This window comes from Clinocottus analis, unplaced genomic scaffold, assembly GCF_023055335.1.
Source record: "Clinocottus analis isolate CAN_PGR_092001 unplaced genomic scaffold, fCliAna1.0.p SCAF_21, whole genome shotgun sequence".
NCBI classification, from domain to species: domain Eukaryota; kingdom Metazoa; phylum Chordata; class Actinopteri; order Perciformes; family Cottidae; genus Clinocottus; species Clinocottus analis.
The window spans coordinates 6634754-6656111 of record NW_027175943.1 but is presented as its reverse complement, the minus strand read 5'-3'; the positions used below and the strand labels follow the sequence as shown (position 1 = coordinate 6656111).

Sequence of the window (21358 nt, the reverse complement as noted above, 5' to 3'; positions counted from 1 at the left end):
CAATTGTATTTGCTTTTAAACCACAAATGTGTAGCGTTGTTGATGGTAGCAGAACTAATATCTCATAAATAATTAATATTACAATATATAACAATTGTAAATTATTCAAGTATGACTTATAAACCAAGACATTTGTATGAAATAATGATGGCACTCATGCTACATCATAAGCCATCCTTAGTTTAACAAACAGAATTTAACAGAAGATTCCATTTTGGACGCCACCTAATTTTATAAAAAAAATAGGGAAATGTTCAAACTTTGTTGTGAACAACTTAAATTATAAACTTAGGGTTGCTACATAGTTTTCATGCAGCTGTACAGGGACCTATTATTTCACATACACACAAATCAAATGATTGAGTTTGTTATAAAATAAATATTTGACTAACTACTAAACAGCAAATAAATCAAGAAGCTATATAACAATCAAAATGACTAAATAAAGAACAACATAAAGAATACAATGAACCACAACCAAATGGAAAAGATCACATTGTCCAGGTAGAATCAGACACATCATTTAATTATTATGCACTTCATGTGATTTATGCACCATTCAGCAGCTCAGAGTTTGAGATATACATTCATATTAGTTTTAATTTAGATCACCAGGTCTAAGCTATTTCTATCTTTAAAAGATGATTTTATTACGCGACTTCAATATATTTGGCCTAGAAACAGCAAACTGGGAATGGTATTGTTCCACCCGACGGCTTAGACGGGCAGATTGGAGGTTGAGCTGCTGTACCTCTTTGAACATCTGCATCAGGTTGGATGACTGGAGTTTGTTGAATTGCATCCTCCATCTTCTTCGTTAAGGTTCGGTTAGAATCGTCCTGCTCCGTCTTCATCTCTCCACAGAATGCTGAGTCATTCCTCCTACCCCCCCTTGTAGCAGCAGGGGTCATTATTGATCTCAATAGCACTGGAGTAAACTTCAGCATGTGGCGCATCACAGGTCCGAGCTGCACGGCACGGGTTTGCCGATGTGGACAGGTCAGAAACACAAAGCCAGAGAAGAGGCGGAACCGGCTGAGTCAAGAAGGGGAGAGCTGGCAGTATTCAAAAAAATATCAAACATATTTGTGTCTTTTAGAAACAGGCGGATGGAGATGCTTCTTGTTTTTCAGGTCAGTTGAATGTCCTCTCAGTCCTTCGCGCCTGCAAACTGACAAAACTGCGCTTCTACTTCTGTAAACTGACATAACAATAACCCGCAACTACACCTACATGTACTGCGCCTGATTTGCATTGAAATAAGTCTGAACGGTATGTAAATCAGAGACATGTGCATGCATGAAATCCACTGAATTAATAAGCACATAACGTGCTGAATGAATTCACACAAACAGACGTGTTTTCAATTTACACAATTTAAAAAAGGGAAATGGAAAAAATTCACAGCTTCATGTTGTCATATTTCTTTCCTAGCAAATAAATAAATAAAAGAAAACATGTTTGCATGCTTGCTGGGAACACAAAAGCCTGGCACTCATACTGAGTAAAGATTGAGAGGGCAAAACAAGACTGAATTGATTTATGCCTAAACTAGGCACTCCGTTTCATAAGGCTGTAACTGCACTTTCATTTCAGAGAGTACTTTGTTACCTATAGAGAGGCCTGTAAAAACCTCTGCGTCATGCGATGATATAGTAGAGGTACGTGGTGCACCCTGTCTTTCAATACGGGTGAAATGTAATATAGGTTTCAGGCACATGACATATCAGCCAATAATAAGCTTTCCATTGTTTACAACCAAACAGAAATTTTCCCCTTTTTTTCTGCCAGCACTCTTTCAAAGGCGCGTAAAAAGCATCGCATTATAAATTCCCTGGTCTATTATTACCTTTGCTGTAATGACATCCCACACAGCCTGTGCCAAAGAGCTTCACTCGGGAACAGGTCCAAGGCACTACCCCTCGCTAACAGCATTGTCGTGATTGAAATCTGAAAACGTAGTACATGTACATCGTTTGCTCTGTACGTCGCCTCTTGCTGCTTTCGCTCATCGGCATGCTCTCCGTCCTCTGCTTTTCCCCGCTTCTGCTTTCTGGGGCCACTCTGGGGGTCGTCGCTGGTTTCGAGAAACTTCGAAATGTGGCTCAAGTACACAATTATCTTGACTATCTATGTCAGGTGTTGTAATAGCAGTAGTTGTTGTAGTCGCATCATCAACCTTGGCGGTTGTCAAGAAAAGCAAAGGTGGCACAACCAAAACAGGAGAGTTATTATATGAAAGTAAAAGGCTTGTAAAGGTATTGTAACACAGTGTAAGAACACTGTGTTACAATACTTCTTATTCCCCTATCTCTGCAAAAAGCACCCTGTGCATCCTACACTCATTTATCATTCAAATGTATAAAAGTTTTGAAACATCGGTGTGCTCCAGTATCCCCATGGTGCAAGAGTAAGCAGCCACTGTAAAATAGAAAGTAATCAAGTCTCAGCTCTGTGCATGGGAGAATATTTAGCACCTCAATAAACACTAGTCTGAAAGACAACAGTATGCAACAGCAACAATGATTGACTTGTCTAATCCAATTAAATTAAGAAACCGTTGTTCATTTAAGATGTACATTAAGCTCCAATTTGAAGAATATTTTCTGATTAGCAGACGGCAACAAACAGACTAATTGTTGTGTCTGGTGATTTGTGCTGCATAACATGATTCATGCGCTGTCAATCAAGCTCCACTCCTGGATGGAGGGATGCACGGCTGCTGTCAATCGCGACGACCTCGACACGCAAACGGGCGTGTCGGCAAACCTGCATATCGTGTGCACACAGTGCATATCAGTACGTTGAGCTCGCTTACATTTGTTTATCCATAGTTGTATTTAACAGCCCTGACATATACCAAAATTGATTTTCCTTCACAGCCTTGCATTTGTTTGAACATACAACGGCGATGACTCTGTAATCCCATTTTAATTAGAAAGATGTAGCGAGCACGCTAAGCTCATGCGCTCTATTCCCCGCAGCGATGCCACACTGGCAAGGAATCAATCACCAAGGCACCGGTTGCCAGGGCAACGAACGGCGGGCTTCTGCACTACTGTCTAAGTGGTAAATGATTGCTGGTGTAACTCATTGGCGGATGTGAGGAGTTTTTTTTTTTTTTATCTCTCTGTCTCTATCATTCTCCGTCCCCTTCACTCCCCTCTCTCTCTTCTGTCGCATATCCATAGAGTTAATTAAAAGCAGCACACATGAAATAAATCTAAATCTGAGTAGAAATGAAACATACAGGACAAATTGAATTCCGACGTCAAGGGGTTTGAGGTTGGGTGGCGAGGCGGGGGAGCTCCCAGGAAGGCAATAGAAGTAATAAATGAATATGCAGTGTGAAAGAGGTGTGAAATGGAGAAAAACATACACATGGCTGACGAGGCTGGTGAATGGAGGAAGGGGTCTCAGGTGTTTACACAGTTTAAACTTGGACCCTCTTTTTCCCAAACTCTTGAGGGAGATGCTGTTTATTAAACCACAATTGATTGTTAATCGTTCTCGTCTCATCGACACAGCTTGTGCACGTGTCTTCAACACTGGAGCCATCGCGACGAGACAGCAATCTGATGCCTTTCTGCACCATTGTGACGATGAATCTGTAATTGCAAACAGTACAGTTTGATGAAATGTGAAACTGTATCTGTTAAAAATAAATTCCAAGTCCCAAGCTGAGGAATCCCGAAAAGGGCAGGACATTTAAAAGATGTGCACGTCCCTACAGTTGGATGGTAATATATTTAAACTGCATCTCCCATGAATTAAACCCGCTTCAGAAATGGAATAAATAACACTGCTGGCTTCATCCATCTCAGGAAGTGACAGCTTTTTGTCATTCAGACAAAAGCCATAGGCGACTTTTACATTAATGTTCCGTATGGCTTCATTCAGACATGACAGCACATTTACTAAATGAGTGAGACTAAGATGAAAGAACACAACAATTTAAATTCAAGACCGCGAAAACACACAAAACAAGTCGTCGCGAGGATTCACGAATATGAGGGGTTTTTTTATGAATAAAGTGAGGCTTCGCCGGAACAAACAGAAAGGTGAGACAAGCGACACAGACGGCAAAGCATACTGAATCAAAAGCGACCGCTCCGTTGCGCACGCCCTGAAGGGGTCCTTTAGAGCCTCTTATCAGATGGCTCGCACAGAAACCACACACTGTCTGCGAAGATTTAATTCTGCCCGGTGCTCCAGACATTGTTCTTGAATCTCTGAGGGATGAGACTCCAAGGCAAAGTTGATGCAATACAGAACACAGCGGCCCGGCACAGGATGCATCCGTTCAACATTTAAACTTTTGTAGAAGCCCGTAGAACAGATTTTGCAATTCAAATGAATGAAAAGGAAAAGACAGCCACGGCTGCACAACTGCTTGTTTTTTATTCAGTTTTGCAACGAGGACATCTCCGACCCGGAGTATGAACAAACCTACAGTACACCTCTCTCTGTCTCGTATGAACAAACTGTAATGCAACCACTGCATCATTCCAGAAAACATGTTTAGAAATATCATTATTTGCTTCCTTTCCGCAAGTGAGATAAGTACTATTAAGTAGCATGTGTCGTTTCCATCTAAAATGTATATTTACTGTGCGCTAACTATTTTATATTTGATCATTTAAAAAGGTGCAACATCTGAGATTGGGGGCGTTTTGATAATTAAGTCTCAACATGAGCGTTAAAACAGAGAAAGTGCAGAGTAAGCAAGCAGTTTAACAGCACAAATAGCGGGGCAGCGACTTCAATCTCTGCTCAGGTCGACATTAGCATCTAAATTGTGAACTTAACAGGCTTAAAGCTGGATCACAGAGCTTAGACAGCGGATATAATGGCTGAAGCACGGGATTATAGCTTCACATGATAGTCAACACTGACAATCAATCAACACTTAGCGGTCAAAACTGGGACATCCCAAATTCAAACCCCACCAAAAGAAAATCAAGCATTCCCCTTTGCCTGTTTTATGTCTTGTGAAAATAGCAGCATTTTTACAGTATCTGAGACGTCTTTGGCCAAACTGTGTCGTCAACATCTCTTTGTAAAATACAACACAGAAATGAAGTGGTGTGTACTCCAGCAAACTTAGGTTGTCCATCTGGCAGCAGGCACCCGCCTATCTATCCACTGGGATCATTGCTTCGTACTCTTCTGCCTCCCACCACTGTCTCTCCAATTAAAAGTTACACATCAGCCTCAAGTCTGAGCCAGACTTCCAGATGGTTGGAACGATAGAGCCAGCGTTTCTTCTTTTGCATTGTCAGTGGAGAAATCAGTTACCTGTGTGTCTATTTTCCAAAAGCGCTGTGCAGTTGGATGATGCTTTGGGGAAAAGAGTTCTGGTGCTTAGTTAAACCCCAAACTCTGCTCTGTACTGAGACACAGCAGTCTGAAACTGAGCTGGGAGCTGCAGATTTCAAAAGATAATCAAGAGCTCCATTTAGTTCCTCGTTAGGTTGAATGAGATTGCTCAATTTTCGCTGTTGCGTCTGCTTTGGTATTAGCAAACGTCTGAAAGTGTCATCACTTGGTAAGGTAACAACAGTCCAGAATTAAAAGACCATGCGAGGAGTTCTTGTTTAATTTATATATTTATGTATAATGCGGTCTTAGCTGCACATTCAGATGGTATGGACCCGGTAGTAGAGTTGACAGGCTGCACCCTATTTGTTTGCTGCAATGTCGAGATCTTTCACACAGCACCTCTAAAGAAGAAAATGATAATTATTGCTTAAATTGATGTGAACCAGTACCATGTCGTTAAGTAATCCATGAAACTACAAGGGAGAGGAAAGAGTTAAGTAAAGAACTGAGTATTTAACGAAATGCTGGCCTATATATCAAATATGTGTCTGATAAGCCATGAAAAGTGATTTTAAAAAGACAGAGGCCTTCAAAATCCTGAAAATCCATCCAACCATCTATTAATGCAAGTGTATTTTAAAAAAGCTCTGAGGCGCTGACATACATGAAGTCTTCAGTGACCAAAGATCACAGGAAATGCACGTCAGCTTTTGTTTTTACCATCGCAGCGTCTCGCGTATGTTAGCGCACGTGCTTGAGTGCAGTTGACAGGTAAATCCCATGGCTGAGCATTTCTGCTGCTCTCACGCTTCCTGGTGAAAGTCTTTCTGCGTCTGAACGACCGTCATGTCTCTCGAGACCAGGAGACTGCCGCTCTGGCAACATATAGAAACCAACATAAACAACTGGGAACACTTTCCCACGCAAGCATGTTGAGCAACGGCAGCACGAATGAGAGTGCGTTGTCTTCGGATGATCAGAATCCCCTCAACTTATCCATAGCCAAGCCTGTAAAAAAAAAGCATCAGCTCTAAATGTACCCTGCAATTAACACCAATCCAATGTGGGAGACAACTTATGTTATTTATGTATCATTACAAGGCTGGCAACTGCCTTTCTCTATGATGTGCTATGCTTGAATTCTTTAATTCTTCAGTTAAGCATGAGTTTTTGTTCCAATAAAATCTGACAGGCACATCTAATGATAAGCGTATCTGCCAATAGCCCAGTTCTTCAAAGCAACATGGGACTTGAGCAGAATTTCAGTTTCTTGAACTGCCTTTCAGTCGACTACTGCCAGGATAGATTGTAATAGAAGTTGAAAGCCTTGGATTGTCAAGCTGAATATCACCGCAGTAGAAAACTCGTGCAGTTTGACACAGATTGCGACCAAGACTTTATTAGCCCTGTCTCACGCAATGTGAAATGCAATCAACTTAAAAAGATTTTTGCTATTGCGGAGTCCATAGGGGCATTAATGCTATCAGCTTTCTGCTGTGCTTTTAGCTAACAGAGGTCAAGACATCCAAGAGAAAGAAAACAGACACCCATCAAAAAGCAAATCTTCAAGGGTCCGTAGGAATTTAGGTCAATTAGCAATTGAAGAATGTCAATCTTTTGACCATTGCTACAATTCTACAGTCAAATCAATACAAACCACTTTACTGACATTCACTACGGTCACCCCTCAATGATCTCCGGCAGGAAATGTGTCTATTGGTGTGTCTTCCCTCAAGCTCATTACCTGCTGAATATGGGCTGAAGGTGAACTGTGTGGGTGAGCTTCAAGTATGCCCTTAATAAGTGCTAAAGTAGCATGGCGGGCATGGGGGGAGGATACTGTGATAATCGAGAGCATAATGGTCACTTACAGCATGTTTACCCTTTGTGTTAAATATAGTAGGGGCATCCTGAAGTCCAAGGTGAGCAGCATATTAAAGAACTGGCACAATGTACTCCATGAGGGTTTTATGGATGAAAGGGGTAATTCCACTGGAATGAAGATGGGAAATTCTTGCGTGATAACTATCTTTCATTTAGCAGTTTAGATGTTGTTTCCAGCAAAAGTGGTTCTTCGTGTTTCCACTCGCAACCTGCAGGGTTACGAACCGCTTACGCTGCTTCTCTAGTGCAGAGATGCCAGAACAATAACTGCAATTCGACTCCAGCTAAGAGAAATAAATAAATAAATATCTGTTATTAGTGTTTCCTTTCTCCTACTCGGGCACGATATTGAAAGATTTCTCTACAATGGGTGTCGTGAAAAAAACAGTATAAAAAATGGCTTGGAAAAAAAGGATATACTGAGTTAATCTGTATAAAGACTTGAAATAAATGGAATTTTGTATGTAATGTTCACCCTCAATTGCAATTAAAAATTATGATTTGCAAGAAAGAAACCTTGTAACTGTGTACATACATATATATAGTAAGAATATGTATGTACATTCCATTGTATTCCTCTAAAACACAAAAGCACAGAATATAAAAAAAAAAATAACTGTGCGTCAATTAAAGGTTGTATTAACAGTTGCACTCTTACGTGGCATTTAAAAATGTTTGAATGGATTCAGTACACTGGGCTTAAAATGCAGCTGGTACAAGAAAATAAAAACTTGTGAACACCAAATGATGTGAAAATGTCTATAAACCTCAGCACCAAAAGGCCCCGGAAACACTTCTCAATTGAATAATCAATGTAACGCGCTGCACACCAGGAGCTCAAACTGCTTTCCAAGGGAAACACTTTGGAATGAGCACATCACACGGAAGCAATAGTAACTATTATATTGGCGAGAAAGGAAACTTCTCTCAGGCCAATATCTCCAAAACTAGGCACCTCAGACCAAAACAAGATGCATTTTTTATTTAGGGGTGAGCTGTCCCTTTTAGATCCAACTCTAGATAAAATCAGGATCATATTTCAATATTTTGAGTATTACTTTGATTAGAAAATCTAATTCTCCTATAATGGTGCATAGTAAACATCAGCAAATATATCAGCAGAGAAACATACAGACAAATTGGGCTAATTATTATTTATATTTATATATATATATATATATATATATATATATATATATATATATATATATATATATATATATAAATAAATGATATAAAATTTTACACTGCAAGCAAAAAACTGCTTCTAAATTACAGATATTTACGGTGCTTGTCTCCTAGGAAAGCACAATGTCTTTGTTGTGCCAGCAAGCACGGAAGGTCAAAGCAAAGTCGTTTTTCTCTGTTGAGTTGGAAATTAACTTCTGCCTCCGAGCAATTCAACCTGGAAGAATCCCCCTATGCTGCTGACCTCTCAGGCAACATGTGTGTGGCAAAAATAGCATCGTGGAGGGTGTATGACTGCAGCAGATTAGCATCACATTGTTGATGTGACATACATTCACAGGGAAAATGAGACTATCTCCCAGCCATGTTAGTTGCAGTATGAAGATAGGAGAGGAGAGGAAAGCGGGTTATTTACAGGACAACGGGTGCAAGAAATTGAAAATATTGCATGTGTAGAAAATCCAAGGGAATAAATTAGTAAATGTGGTTACATAAGCAATAAGGATCCCTGTCTGTTTTTAAGTCAATGTGCCATTTCTAAAGATAGAGAACAATCTAAAAAAAATAAAAATGTAATTTCAAAAAGCCTAGACAGCATTTGCTGGTCAAAATAAACAATTAAATACAAATGAAGTTTTTCGGAGGTTTCTAAACATTTTAAAAAGTCCATGAAACTGAATATTTGCTCAAAAAATGCTTTCAAAAACCAAAACAATCATAAAAATGGGACTTCCCACTCACATTTTCCAAACTCCCCACAGAAGAGAAACAGAACATTCTGCTCGTCGTAGATTAAAGCTTCTGAGGCGCCGGACGAGGCTCTCTGTTCACATTTGATTAGACCTCTCGAGGGCTTTTTGTACAGGTGTAATAATTACCATAATCCTGACAATGTCATCGTGATAAAAGAGTAACGATGAGGACAATGACGTCTAATATTGTAGGAATGTGGCGCTATACCTCACAATGTTAAAAATTAAAAAACCTATAGAAACAATGTTTTTAATATCCATCGATCAAGATAATGTCCAGAAAACCAGCCACTCATCTGGCTGTTGAGTATACTTTAAAACAGCTGCGATGCATCATAACCAACATCCATAAAGCCCAAACTCAAATGAAGAATAAACTATGCCCAGCTGGCATAACTGGTTTTTACAGGAAGTTCTCCCCCCACATTTCGTACTGCTTTATTTCTGCCATTATTGTTGTTGCTATGGATTCTTGTGTTTGAGAACTACAACCTCACTCTTGACAATGGCTGAATGCAACGGGTCTAAAAAAAGCACCAAATTGCCCATTTCAGGCAATTTTATATAATATGCACATGGTCACAGGAACCCAGATTGATATGGCACGATGTAAACTAGTCATCATTTTCTATTCATGGGCCAGGTCCCATCGGCCGACGTTAATGCTCAAAGCAAGAATAAATGCCGGGGGGTGGGGATTTTTTTTTTAGATAGGAACTAAAGGTTTTGACATCAAAAAGTTGCATATTCTAGCTTTAAGACATCGCCGAGTTGTAGGTGCCTTTGTCTGCTCACGCAAGCCTGAAGAGATCAATTGTCTGAGCTCTGCTCTCTTTTGTGTGGCCTCAGAGAATCCGTTAGAAAGGATAATTGTCGTCTTCCTTACACTCGCACGAGCTGTAGGGACTCACCTGGAAAAGTACATGCAACGCCATGCAGAGAAATCAATACACCAGCGCTAATTGGGCTCTCAGCAGAGTCAGGAAATGGCTGCAACTCATACTGGTTTCTGCAACGCAACGAAGATGAAGAGAACTAAAATAAATGTGACGTGCAAGACACTGCACTTCTTAGTTAGTGGACGCTTGCACATGGAATACTACCTTTCCTTCACAGTATATAGCCGTCTGTTGAATCTTTTAACAATGCGTTCTATTTTTGCTTCAGCATGTTGTATATCAGATCTCCGGTTGTCAGCGAAAGTCTTTACTCTCTTCCTTTCGGCAAACAGCATAGTAATACACTCCTCGGGCTGGAAACTGCTTAAAAGACACGTTCATACATGGCAGTCAAAATAATCTTTAGATTTCTTCCCGTACGTAGCCCTTTAAAAGCACGGTGGAAACGCTTATCAGTTTATAACACCTTGTGGTGTTTTTTTGCACGCCAAGTAAGATAAGTATCCAGAGGTTAACGTAACTTCAATGTCTTACGAAACAATGACCGAAAGTGAATCCCAATGAGCAGATTAAAGGGAAACGTATATATTTAATAAACACAGTTCAGTGGTAGGTGGGGTTGGGAATGACTGAGAAGATAACGCAAATGGTGCATGACTACAGCAAAGGTAACAATAATTTGGAACGTTGTCAAAAGTCGAGCTGGAAAGCACATGTACTCGTTTCATTTATTGGGAACATGTAGGCAGAACTAAGTCTTGCAATTAGTGTTTTTAAAAGTGTAGGTAACATGATTTGTGAAGGAGTCCCGTGGCATCATTTGTACTATAGGTTCCTTAAATGGTAAATCACCCCATTATCATATCTTGTTTTTGATCTTTGTTAGTCTGCAAACCCTCTTTTCAAATGATAAATAAACCCAAGTACAAGGACTCTACCAAGGTATAATTCAGTGCTACATATTTTGGTTGGTACCAAATAAGAGGTTTAAAAAAAAAAAAGGCATTGCACACTTTTAAACTGTCTGAACTATCATGAAATGCATCAATGCTGGTGTTCATATTGACACTTCTTTCTAAATGTATAAAAATCTAAATGGCTCTGAGTCAAAACACCGTCCACTGTCTTAAATCAGCCTCGCAAGCCAATGTCGACATAGAGACGACCAGTCGGGACTTATCCATGTCATGAACCTAAAAATAGAGCGTTAACGCTCCTGTCTCCCTGCACTTTGCCTCCTCGGCCCCATGCCAATTATTTGATTTTAGCATTTTCCAAAATGATGCAGTGGTTAGAGTTTGGCTCAGACCTGGGGGTGAAGTTAAACTTTAAGTTCCATTATTGACGTACTGGGCCCATTTCATACCAACTATCAAAGTGCTTTTGTGTAATCATTGCGGGATACAGCATGTACTACAAATGGTATTTAATGAATCAAAATGCTCCCCATAATAGATTTGTTAGTGTTGTACTGCATTTACATACGATAAGAGGATGTATTGCATATAACCCTTCACTCTTTACATCAGCAATCCAGCTTCAACCAAAATGAATGAAAAGGTTTTTGAAGCCGTGAAACAACCAAGAAATTGTCCGACACCCTTAATTTTCTGATTCCAAGGAAAACCAGAGATTTAGTTGCTGGTGCTTAATGCGTGCACTGTATGTTGACGTCTACGATTGGGATTGTCTTTCTCTCTCCCTCCCTCCCTCTCCCTCTCAGACTCTGAATCAGCAGGTCCCTTTGGTAAACAAGGCAGAGTGATTGTTGGATTTGCATATTCCTGAATAAATCATATTGCATTTATGAGATAAGCAGTGCTCTACTGTTTGGTAGCTTTTCCTTCTCTTTTTTTATTATCCTACTCTCTTCTTTCTACAATATTCATGCATGCTGCCACGAATTAACCCTGATCATGAGGGACCACAAGAGTGAGAAAGTGCTGCTCAAAATTCATGTTTTCCATGGTAAGGAAAACCATGCCATTGGCCCCTGGTGGGGCCCCCCCGACAGCCTACGACGTGGACATTTAATCAGGCCTGATAATGATGCGTGCCCATCTCCTCCACCGAGAACAAAGATGGCAGCAATACTCAATGGTGGGAAGGGGAGTAGGAAGACTTGAAGGAGAGGAGGTGGAGATTAAAGAGGACTGAAGCTACAGAGAATCAAGAGAGTTCAACAGATAAGTGGTGGAGGTGGAGAGGAGACGAGAGGAGGAGGACTCCCAAAGATGAGTCTTGGAAGGAGTCTCCTCCAGTGGATGAGGGGATCTAATGTGGGTGCAAATTACTATTTTGCGTGTGCATGTGTGTGTACATGTGCGCAGCCAGGCAGGCATATAGACATGTGTGCATACTCACATCCCTGTGTCTAATGGTGCTGGGGGACGTGGTTCTTAATATGAACACACCCACAGACTGTAGCCTCTGTTTAATTACAGCCCCGGCACGCTGAGGACACGAACAGGAGCAAGAAATTCCTCCATTAAAGCCGCAAGTAGGCCTGAGCCTTCTCCCCTATCAGTTCAGCTGATGACTGCTTTTTTTTTATCCTCCCCCTTATCCCCCCCCCCCCTCCTCCCCCAACTTCCTTCGGAGAATTGGGATAGTGGTATTTTGGCTGCGAAAAGGAAACCATCGGACGGCAGGGGCATGAATATTCCAAATGACTAATGTTGCACATGCTTATTTTTGACATATCTGGCTTCCGCAGGGAAATAAAACACTTCTAATGCAGGGGGACCATCTGTTATCTGTTGCTGGTGTTTCAGAGCAGGCGGGCTCCGTGCGCACGCACACACACACACGCTTGTGCACACACACACACGCATGCACACCCACAGACGCGCACATTTTCACACAACGAGAGGCGTACATAGACAGCGAGACACACGCACGCGCAGACATGTACCAACAGCAGAATCCGTTGGGAGCATGCTCAACAGACAGGCTCTAAACTCCTATACAAATTAAAACACTCTTCTTTTTTTCGGTGTGTTTGTCAAATGTGCTGTAAATCTCAAGCTGTAGGGTGACAGGAAACGCACACACTTTTTATGCTAGCCATAAATACCTGGGCCTGTCTCCTCGCAGCAGCTGGAGCAGGATAATATGCTTGTGGTGTGAAGGGGGAATAAACTAGCTGCATCACCTTGAAAACAAAACATGAGACACACAGACAGCCTTCTACATCAGCCACACATCCATACTAAGTGCATTCTCACTTACATTTGTTTGGAACTATGGCCAAAGGAATTGAAAGCTCTCTCATGCATGGGTAATCTGTTTGTTATTCTCAGACAATAGCCGAGCTTCCAGGTACGCCAGAATACTTCTATTCAACGGAATATTTTAAAAATGTTTGATAGCTACATTTGCTGTATAATTCTCTTTTGTCAACACCACAGAGGATGTAATGCTATGCTAAACTATCTCTACGTAATATCACACGTCCAAAAATGTATGTATAACAATCAATAAATCAATTCCAGCAATGGTTTGGGCCTCTTTATCTATTTAGAAAAACCTAAAAAAAAAAAAACAATGGTATTTTAATACATTCATATAGTTTTTTAATCAAGTGATTATTAAATAGTTAAAAGCCACTATTTAAGATTTGTCCATTTCTGGCTCTGGCACCTCCCAGTGGCCAGTGAAAAGACTGCAATCCTCAAACAACTCATCGGCTACTTTACACTTCTAGGCTTTAAAAACAGTGTCCATCATAAGATATCTTCTGAATAATTTGATTGCGTTTCTTGACACGGTAGTTGTCAAGAAACAAATTAATCCCACTATGAATCAAAGCAAAAGGTTTTCGAGAAGTGTTTGGTAATACATCAAACAATTTACACAACCACATCAAACCAATCAAATTGTCATTGTTTATCTCCCTAAAAAAATAAAAAAATAAATCACTTAAGGAAGGAAATATCCTAATTAAAAACGTTCCCATGATCAATTTGGATGAGAGTAAGACTTTAATAGTTTTACTACTGTTTGTAGTAATTCTATATCCCTCTTCCAGCCTAACCTTTGAGGAAAGCGCTTCCAATTCTTAAAACACAGAAGATCCAGTCGATCCACGGTGGGATGTGGGTACCTTGATACAATCCTATGCAACCAACAACCGGCAAACTAGCACCACACAAACCTCTGAGCTCCCGTGTTTAAGGAAGTCCTTCCTTTCTGCTGCTGTCAGACTGCACAACCAGCTGAGCAACAAAAACCCTTCAATCATTTTGGTGACTTTCTATAAACATCTTATTCTGTCTGTATGTATAATATTGTGGATTCTTTACTGTCTATTTATATTACTTGTTTTTCTTTCTTCTTTTACTACGTGTTTCTTGTGTGCACTTTACCATCGCTGTAATCCTGCAATTTCCCCACTGCGGGACTAATAAAGGATTATCTTATAAGCAAACTTTTGCCGACAAAACAAATCTGTGACGCAATGAAAAGATTCATCTAATTCTGTAAAGGAACAGGACTCCGTACAGCGGGGGGTCACAAGAGCAGTGGGGGTTGAGTGGAGACTGAGAGGGTTTAATAACTTACCTCTGTCAGCTGCCTTTAAGTGAGGATCTTCACCCACGGCTGGAGCCCCATGTGCGTCTTTGATCTACAAGCACGTAATGGAAGCAGAGAAAACAAGGTCAAAGCTCTTTACACTTGTAAGACCTTGGGTATCACCTGCATTAATGTATAAGGCGACAATGACAGCATGTGTGCGAGCGAAAGAGCCACGGAGAAAGTGATTTTAAAAGCTCATCAACTCAAGTCCACGACGCTAATACGCAACCCCCAGCAGACATTGAAGACACTGTGCGCTTGATGTTGCAAAATACAAGGTTGCTTTTTGTGCTCTAGGAGGCTCCCAGGAGCCGCTGACAGACAGCTTGATGATGAAAGACAACACGCCTGGATGCTAGCGTTCTGTTTTAGGTCACGGGGGAAAAACAGGCAGAGCCAAAACAATTTTAGGTATTTAATTTTCTTTTTGGCGACACCGCATTCATTTAGGAAGATCCAAGTCGTATCCTAGATCCTCACCCCGTGCAAGGTTTGAGGGAGATAATCACTAAATCCTTGCTAGAGTAAATATTGTTGATTGCTAAGCTGTGGCTGTAAAATATTGATGTACCGCATATCAAAATATTGACTTGTATCGCGAGCTGGGAATCTACCTGAGGTAAGAAAAATGTGTGCTTTTACAGATGTGCTATATTCTGTTGTTGACGCTTGTAGGCATTATGAAATCTAAAAGAAAAAGAAAAAATAGTGCGCTGAGCATCTTTCCAGAGTGTTCATGGTGCTGAAGAGGACTAAACTGACAAGATTCCCACATATGGGGCAGGAGAAATATGGGTCTGATTTGATGACTTGTCGCATGCTGTCGTTTTTCCCTTCACTGGAAACCAGACTGTAAACTCAACTGTGCAAGTGAGAGGCGTTGCCAAATGCAATGTGACTCACCACCTCTGGAGGAGAACAAAAACCCGCTTAAGATCACTGTGACATCGCATGCGGTATTTGAGGTTCAGAATATTTTGACAGATTGAATACAAATGTGAAAATTGCCACGTCAAGAAAAAAAAATCCGGAAGGAAACATGTCAACGAGTTTGAAAAATCTTTTGAAATAATAATCCACTGTTGTTATTCCCATGAAGCTTTGTCAGCTCAGGTTCGACTTCTGGAAGGGAGTTTCTATTGATCCTAAAATCGGTTATGTGTTGGTTTTCGGATTGTTTGCTTGTTAAATACAAATGGAAAACAGAAAATGAGCACAAAACAGATAAGTTATATTACAATGTGTTCAATTGTAGTGTAAAAACAACACATTGTGGTTTTAACAGAGGTTATGTGCCAATTATTTGCAGAGCGGCATAACCACCTAGAGTCTTATCAGGCAGCATCCCAACTTTGGCTCCCAGAGGGAAAACGATTCTGCCAAATCAAATTACAAATTAATGTACAAAAAAAGTAGAATACCCTCCTACTACTCTTATGCAAAGAGACATCGTTTCCACGTAAAAAAAGAAAAAGAAAAAAAAGATGAGGCTGGCAGCTCTGTAATGTAATAAGTAATCACAGGGCTAGTGGCTAGCTGGCCCGCTAACGTTGACTAGCTGACCCGGGACAGCCGCTCATATTCGTACCATCGCCCAGCTGTCAGCAAACCGTGGCTCTTCTGCGGAACAGCGGCTTAATTTCACCTCCTTGAACGAATCCTCTCAAGCAATTTCCTGGAAAGTCCTTGTGGAATCAGGCCTTTATGCATGCTTGCTTACGTATGAAATGCTTATACAGAATTTATGTGGAATTACATACATTACTGTCCACCGCTTCTGGACATGGACACAGAACCAACAACATATGTAGAAAAGAGAAACATTGAAGTGGTCTGTTTGATGTTCCCTTTTTGATATGAAATGCACTTTTCTTTTTCTCGTTGTTGCTCAACGAGCCGCAGTGGCCTCCCCGAGATGAGTCTCCTGCACATACTGTTGAGCAGTGAGGCAGAAATAATGGAGGCCTCACTTCAAGCTTTGTCCTCTCCTACCTATCTTTTCATGTCCACATCATTCTCCAGCTCTTGTTTGTATCTAAAGGAGGAAGACACCGGCGGAGAAAAGCCTTCAAGCAGCTACATATGCCGCTCCAAGAAAAAAAGAAAAGAATCAGCCGGCACACGAAAACTGAGGCTCTTGAAAACGGTCGGCCTTTGAAGGATCTTTATTCTCTGTTCCCCAGCTGCGGGAGATGCATGTAACGACTTAGACATACAATGGGTGCACCGCGGGTATTTGTCCACCGAGAGCCGGGCCCAGTAAATGAAAAGAGGGGCACACATAACCAGGAAGCGCCTAATTAATTGACAAGCAGATATTTCTGAGTTTATAATCATCAAACAGACTTCATTTTGTTCCCCCACCGCCATCCGCGCCAACCCATCTTCCCGGGCGACTTACTTAAGAGAGTTATCTTATAAATACAGCCCTAATCAAAATAAATGACTAAAAGCTCTAAGGGAGTTGAAGGCTATACACATTTACATCAGAGGAAGTGATGCAATTGAAATAGCCAACTTAAGGTTAAATCACAGAATCATTACTTGTGTAATACTTTCAGTGTTTTTTTTTCCTCTGCTTTTTGTTATTGCTCAGTTTGGCAGACCTAAATTCATGACAGCCAAGTGAGAGAGACACGGCCTCCTCCTGTGTGTGTGTGTGTGTGCGTGTGCGTGTGTGTGTGTGTGTGTGTGTGTGCGTGCTATGTTCAATTCCCTCAGCAGAATGCTCAGTTGGTGAACGTGTCACATTTTACAGAATATCTTCAATATTTAATGCGATGCATGCTTTTTGTCTCTTTGAAAGCACTTAACACGTGTGTGAAGTGCATTTAAGTCAGTGTGCTGTACATGACTTTGAAAAGGACCGCCAACGTCTATCTTGATGTACCGCTGTTGTGAATGGGAGCATGTTTAACTTATGAATAGGGTCTTTTATTATTGTTTATAGTTCCCTCTCTTTTATATAACAGGAGGGAAGTGAAGTGACAGAGAACATGGAGCGCGCAGACAGGGTAATTCGTGGGCTCAAATATATACACACACACACACATATATATATATACACACATACACACATATATATATACACACACACACACACACACATATATATATATATACATATATAGATACATACATACATACATACACACACACACACACACACACACACACATATATATATACACACACACACGTATATGTATGGACTAGGTTGAAAGAAGGAGATCCTTTCAGTGTATTCTGGTAGCTTTCAAACATATTAGGCAGTCAGATTTGAGTGTCCATCCTCAGCAGGGTATCAGATTGGATGTGCCTTAGATTTAGCATATGTCCACATCCTTTTTGCTTAACATTCTTTTCCCAGTTTTGCTCTTTTCTTAATGTAGAAATGTAGCAGTGGCTGACTATAACAGGCATTATCTTAAAGGGTGGGTTATAGCCGGGCATTGATGACCAGATGGGGTGAAAAGTGCAGGTGTATGGAGGGTCAAGTTATTCATCAGCCAAAGTTTTGATGGATATGCTACTGCCACAGAGCCCAATACAACAGATTGCACATAGACTGTGAAGCCATATCTCTCTCCATTTGGTTTAAAACAGAAGCTGCTACAGAAATTAAGCACCCAGGTTTCAGCTGCGCTGAAGTCAAAGTCAGACTTTATGTGGAGAGACTGCAATGTTCGCGGCATGACCGCTATCCCTGCAGAGGCACAGAGTTTAATGGTGAATGTGACAGCAGTACGATGTTTGCAGAGTCTCTTCTGCCTCGTGACACTGTTGCAAATGCAAACTGAACTCCACTTTGACATTTGTGGGAGCCTCTGCAGAGCTTAAGGTTTGGACAGGGGCGCCGAAAGAAGGGTCGATGTGGACCCCGCGTAGACCTTTTGCAGAGCTCACCACCAACATCAAGTTTTTATATCTCGTCGGTGAGTCAGGCTGTTGATCTGTGCCTTTCAAAGCGATCCTGTGTAACCGCTCCAAGGAGAACTCATGAGCATCCTGCCAACTGAACTGGGAAACTAAGTTACTTGAAGATTCGAGAAAGACCACCTTCAAGAACATCTAAATTGACATTAGGAGTGGGAATGCACAACATGGTCGCAGGGCGGGTCTGTTGCTTTATAAGCTCAACCTTCCACCTTGACCTGCTCTCTAACGTCAAGTGGGAGAAACTCCCTTTTCACATCCTCGCAAAACAGGTGGTGCTGGAAGTCTAGTGGCTTTAAGATTTACTTGTGGGCCATGTAATTCAGTTAATATGATAGCTTCATATTGTCAAACTTCATCCAAGTTGAACTCTTCATGAAATCACTGCATGAATCTAAGTGATACACAGATCAAAGCAATTTTATGGAAATAAATAGATCTTGGTTGGAAATACTGCTTTTTAGTTCCAAATGGCAAAGAAGCTTGAAGCGAACATGTGTTGGGACGGTCGCCAGATGGAGAGTAGCTTCCTTTTTAGGCAAACACTACAGAGTTTCTAGCGAGCGTTGTGCTTTTTATTTTTCTGCATCAAGTCAAAAGCGTGTTAACTTGTCCACTGGTCAGTCGTACATCCCCTGCTGTCCTGCGATGCTTTAAAAGTTCATTGAGTGGGTATTCACTGTGCAATACAACCTTACGCCTGTCTGTGCTACTGATAGGTTAGTTATCTTTCACATTATGACTATGAGAGTTGCCCTTTGGCAGATTGCCGGAAGTCTGAGGACGAGCCTGGTGCTCAAAATGCTTGAAAGGATTTACATATGCTGTCTAAGAGAGCTACTTGGAGTAAAGAACTATATGTTTTAATTTAGTTTCATCCAATGCAATAGAAAGAATAAAGTACTCTGAATATATATAGGAACAAGTAATAAGGAGGATGGAAATATTAAGAGGAAAGCTGACCACCGTAAAAGGAACCACAGTTAAAACTCATTGGGAACTCTAATGATTTAGCCACGACTTAAATTATTTTTAATACTTCCTTCCGAGGTGTTACTTGTTCTTATATTTGGGCGAGCCAGCATCGCCTCCCTGTTCAACTGATGTTGAACTGTCTGTGTTTTATGCCATTTAAGTTTGCCATGTTTGAGGATCTGATGCTGGCAGCATTTAAGAGTAAATCCAGACAGCACAGAGAGTGTGTGGTGGTGTAAGCGTGCATATGTGTGTCTGAGGGACCGGTGTGTGTGTGTGTGTGTGTGTGTGTTTGTTCTGTAAGAGGTAAAATAATGACAGGCGAGGACGAATGGCTGGTGACACGGTGACGAGAAAAGCGCCACATATTATGGGCCTCAGGCTGGGCAGCTGTGAGAAACCTCTTCTCTTTTCCCTTCTTCTCCAAGTTCCCCCCTCCACTCCTCCCTCCCCCCCACCCCCCCTTCTGTGGCACTGTTTAAACAGAGGACAAAGACGCCCTGAGTGGTTTTCTTTTTCCCCGTCCCATACACGGCTGCTGGCACTTTCCTCTTCTGTATCTCCAGATCCCAGGGAGAGGAGTGATGGAGTGAGTCACGGAGGTTTTAACAAGCGATTTCTTTTGATTAATTTTAATGGCACTTCCTGAGAAACATCGGCTTCCTCTAGGAGAGTATCTTCCTGTCTGCGATTACATGTTATCGTGTTTTACTCACGTATAAGTTGTGATTATGTTTGATACAGAACAACATTACAGTGTAATTGCACCTTTTATGGTATGAGTCATGTCTACTTTTTAAACGGGGCCGATACAGTCAAAAGCCTGCCAGTGTTGAATGCTGAATGTGTCTGTAGTATGTGTGTCTAAGTGAGAGAGAATAGTATGATGCCGGTTGCTTAAGCAGCATATTTGACTTTGAAAACTACAGTCAGCAGTAAAATCATGGACATATGGCACATTTATGTGCGACTAAGTTTGATGAAAACACAATTATATGTAAATGAGGGACACATGCACAAACACACAGCATCTTTTATACATCACTGGCAGCCGTTGCCGCATTCTGGGACACCAGTTCAGACTGAGGGCCAATTAAAGTTATTTAATCTTAAAAAAAGAATAACTGCATATCTCTGTATATACGCATGCATGAGCATTGGATGGCCATCTACTGAGAGAAATACGGCAGCTTGCATGTCGCCATCGCACTTTTAGGTCGTGCCAGTTGGCTTCTCCGACGCGTGACAGCGGTGAGATCCAGACAGAGCAGGAACAAGAAAGTAAAAGAGCAGAAGGGGAGAACATGGCAGGCGAGGACTACCACTCCCACATCAGACGAATATTGTCACAACAGAGCAACCGCCCCTGTTAACTGTGACACCATTCAGCTGCTCGTCACACTGAGCAAGGCGAGGCAGAAACCGACGTCAAGTCAAGCAAGCACAGTGTTTATTAAATAAGAGCGCATTGGAGAAAGGAGAGCGCGCCGATGCGGTGGCGGCGGCAAAGTGAGCAGACTCTAGTGTTGTCAAACCTTCGTAAGTAGCACGGAAAGGCTGCATTTTCTCATTCCTCCATGAAATTGAATGTTAGGGAGGGAAATGAAGTGTGCCTTGGAATAACAGTAAAGGCAATCATTGAAGCTTGCACTCGAGAAACACGATATTGAGAGGTTGCCATTGCAGTTTGAGTAGCGGTGAAATAAACAGCAAAAAAGTGATTATTTAGTGGTATTATTTTATGGTTGATGCAGCATATTTCTATAATGTGCAGCTGAGTGAGGCGGAAGGCTTAGGTCAGCTATAAAAGGGAAAGGTAGAAAG

General features: G+C 41.3%; 1 protein-coding gene across 2 annotated transcripts in view; it reads right to left on the bottom strand.

Annotated features, from left to right (window-relative positions):
* The window catches only part of LOC137792634 (glucosidase 2 subunit beta-like), a 104411-nt gene that overhangs the window by 45123 nt on the left and 37930 nt on the right, over positions 1 to 21358 (bottom strand). For both annotated transcript variants that reach the window (XM_068588375.1, XM_068588376.1), the window contains exon 10: positions 14609 to 14672. In XM_068588375.1, coding sequence (XP_068444476.1) covers positions 14609 to 14672 — 64 coding nt within the window. The remainder of the gene's footprint in view (positions 1 to 14608; positions 14673 to 21358) is intronic.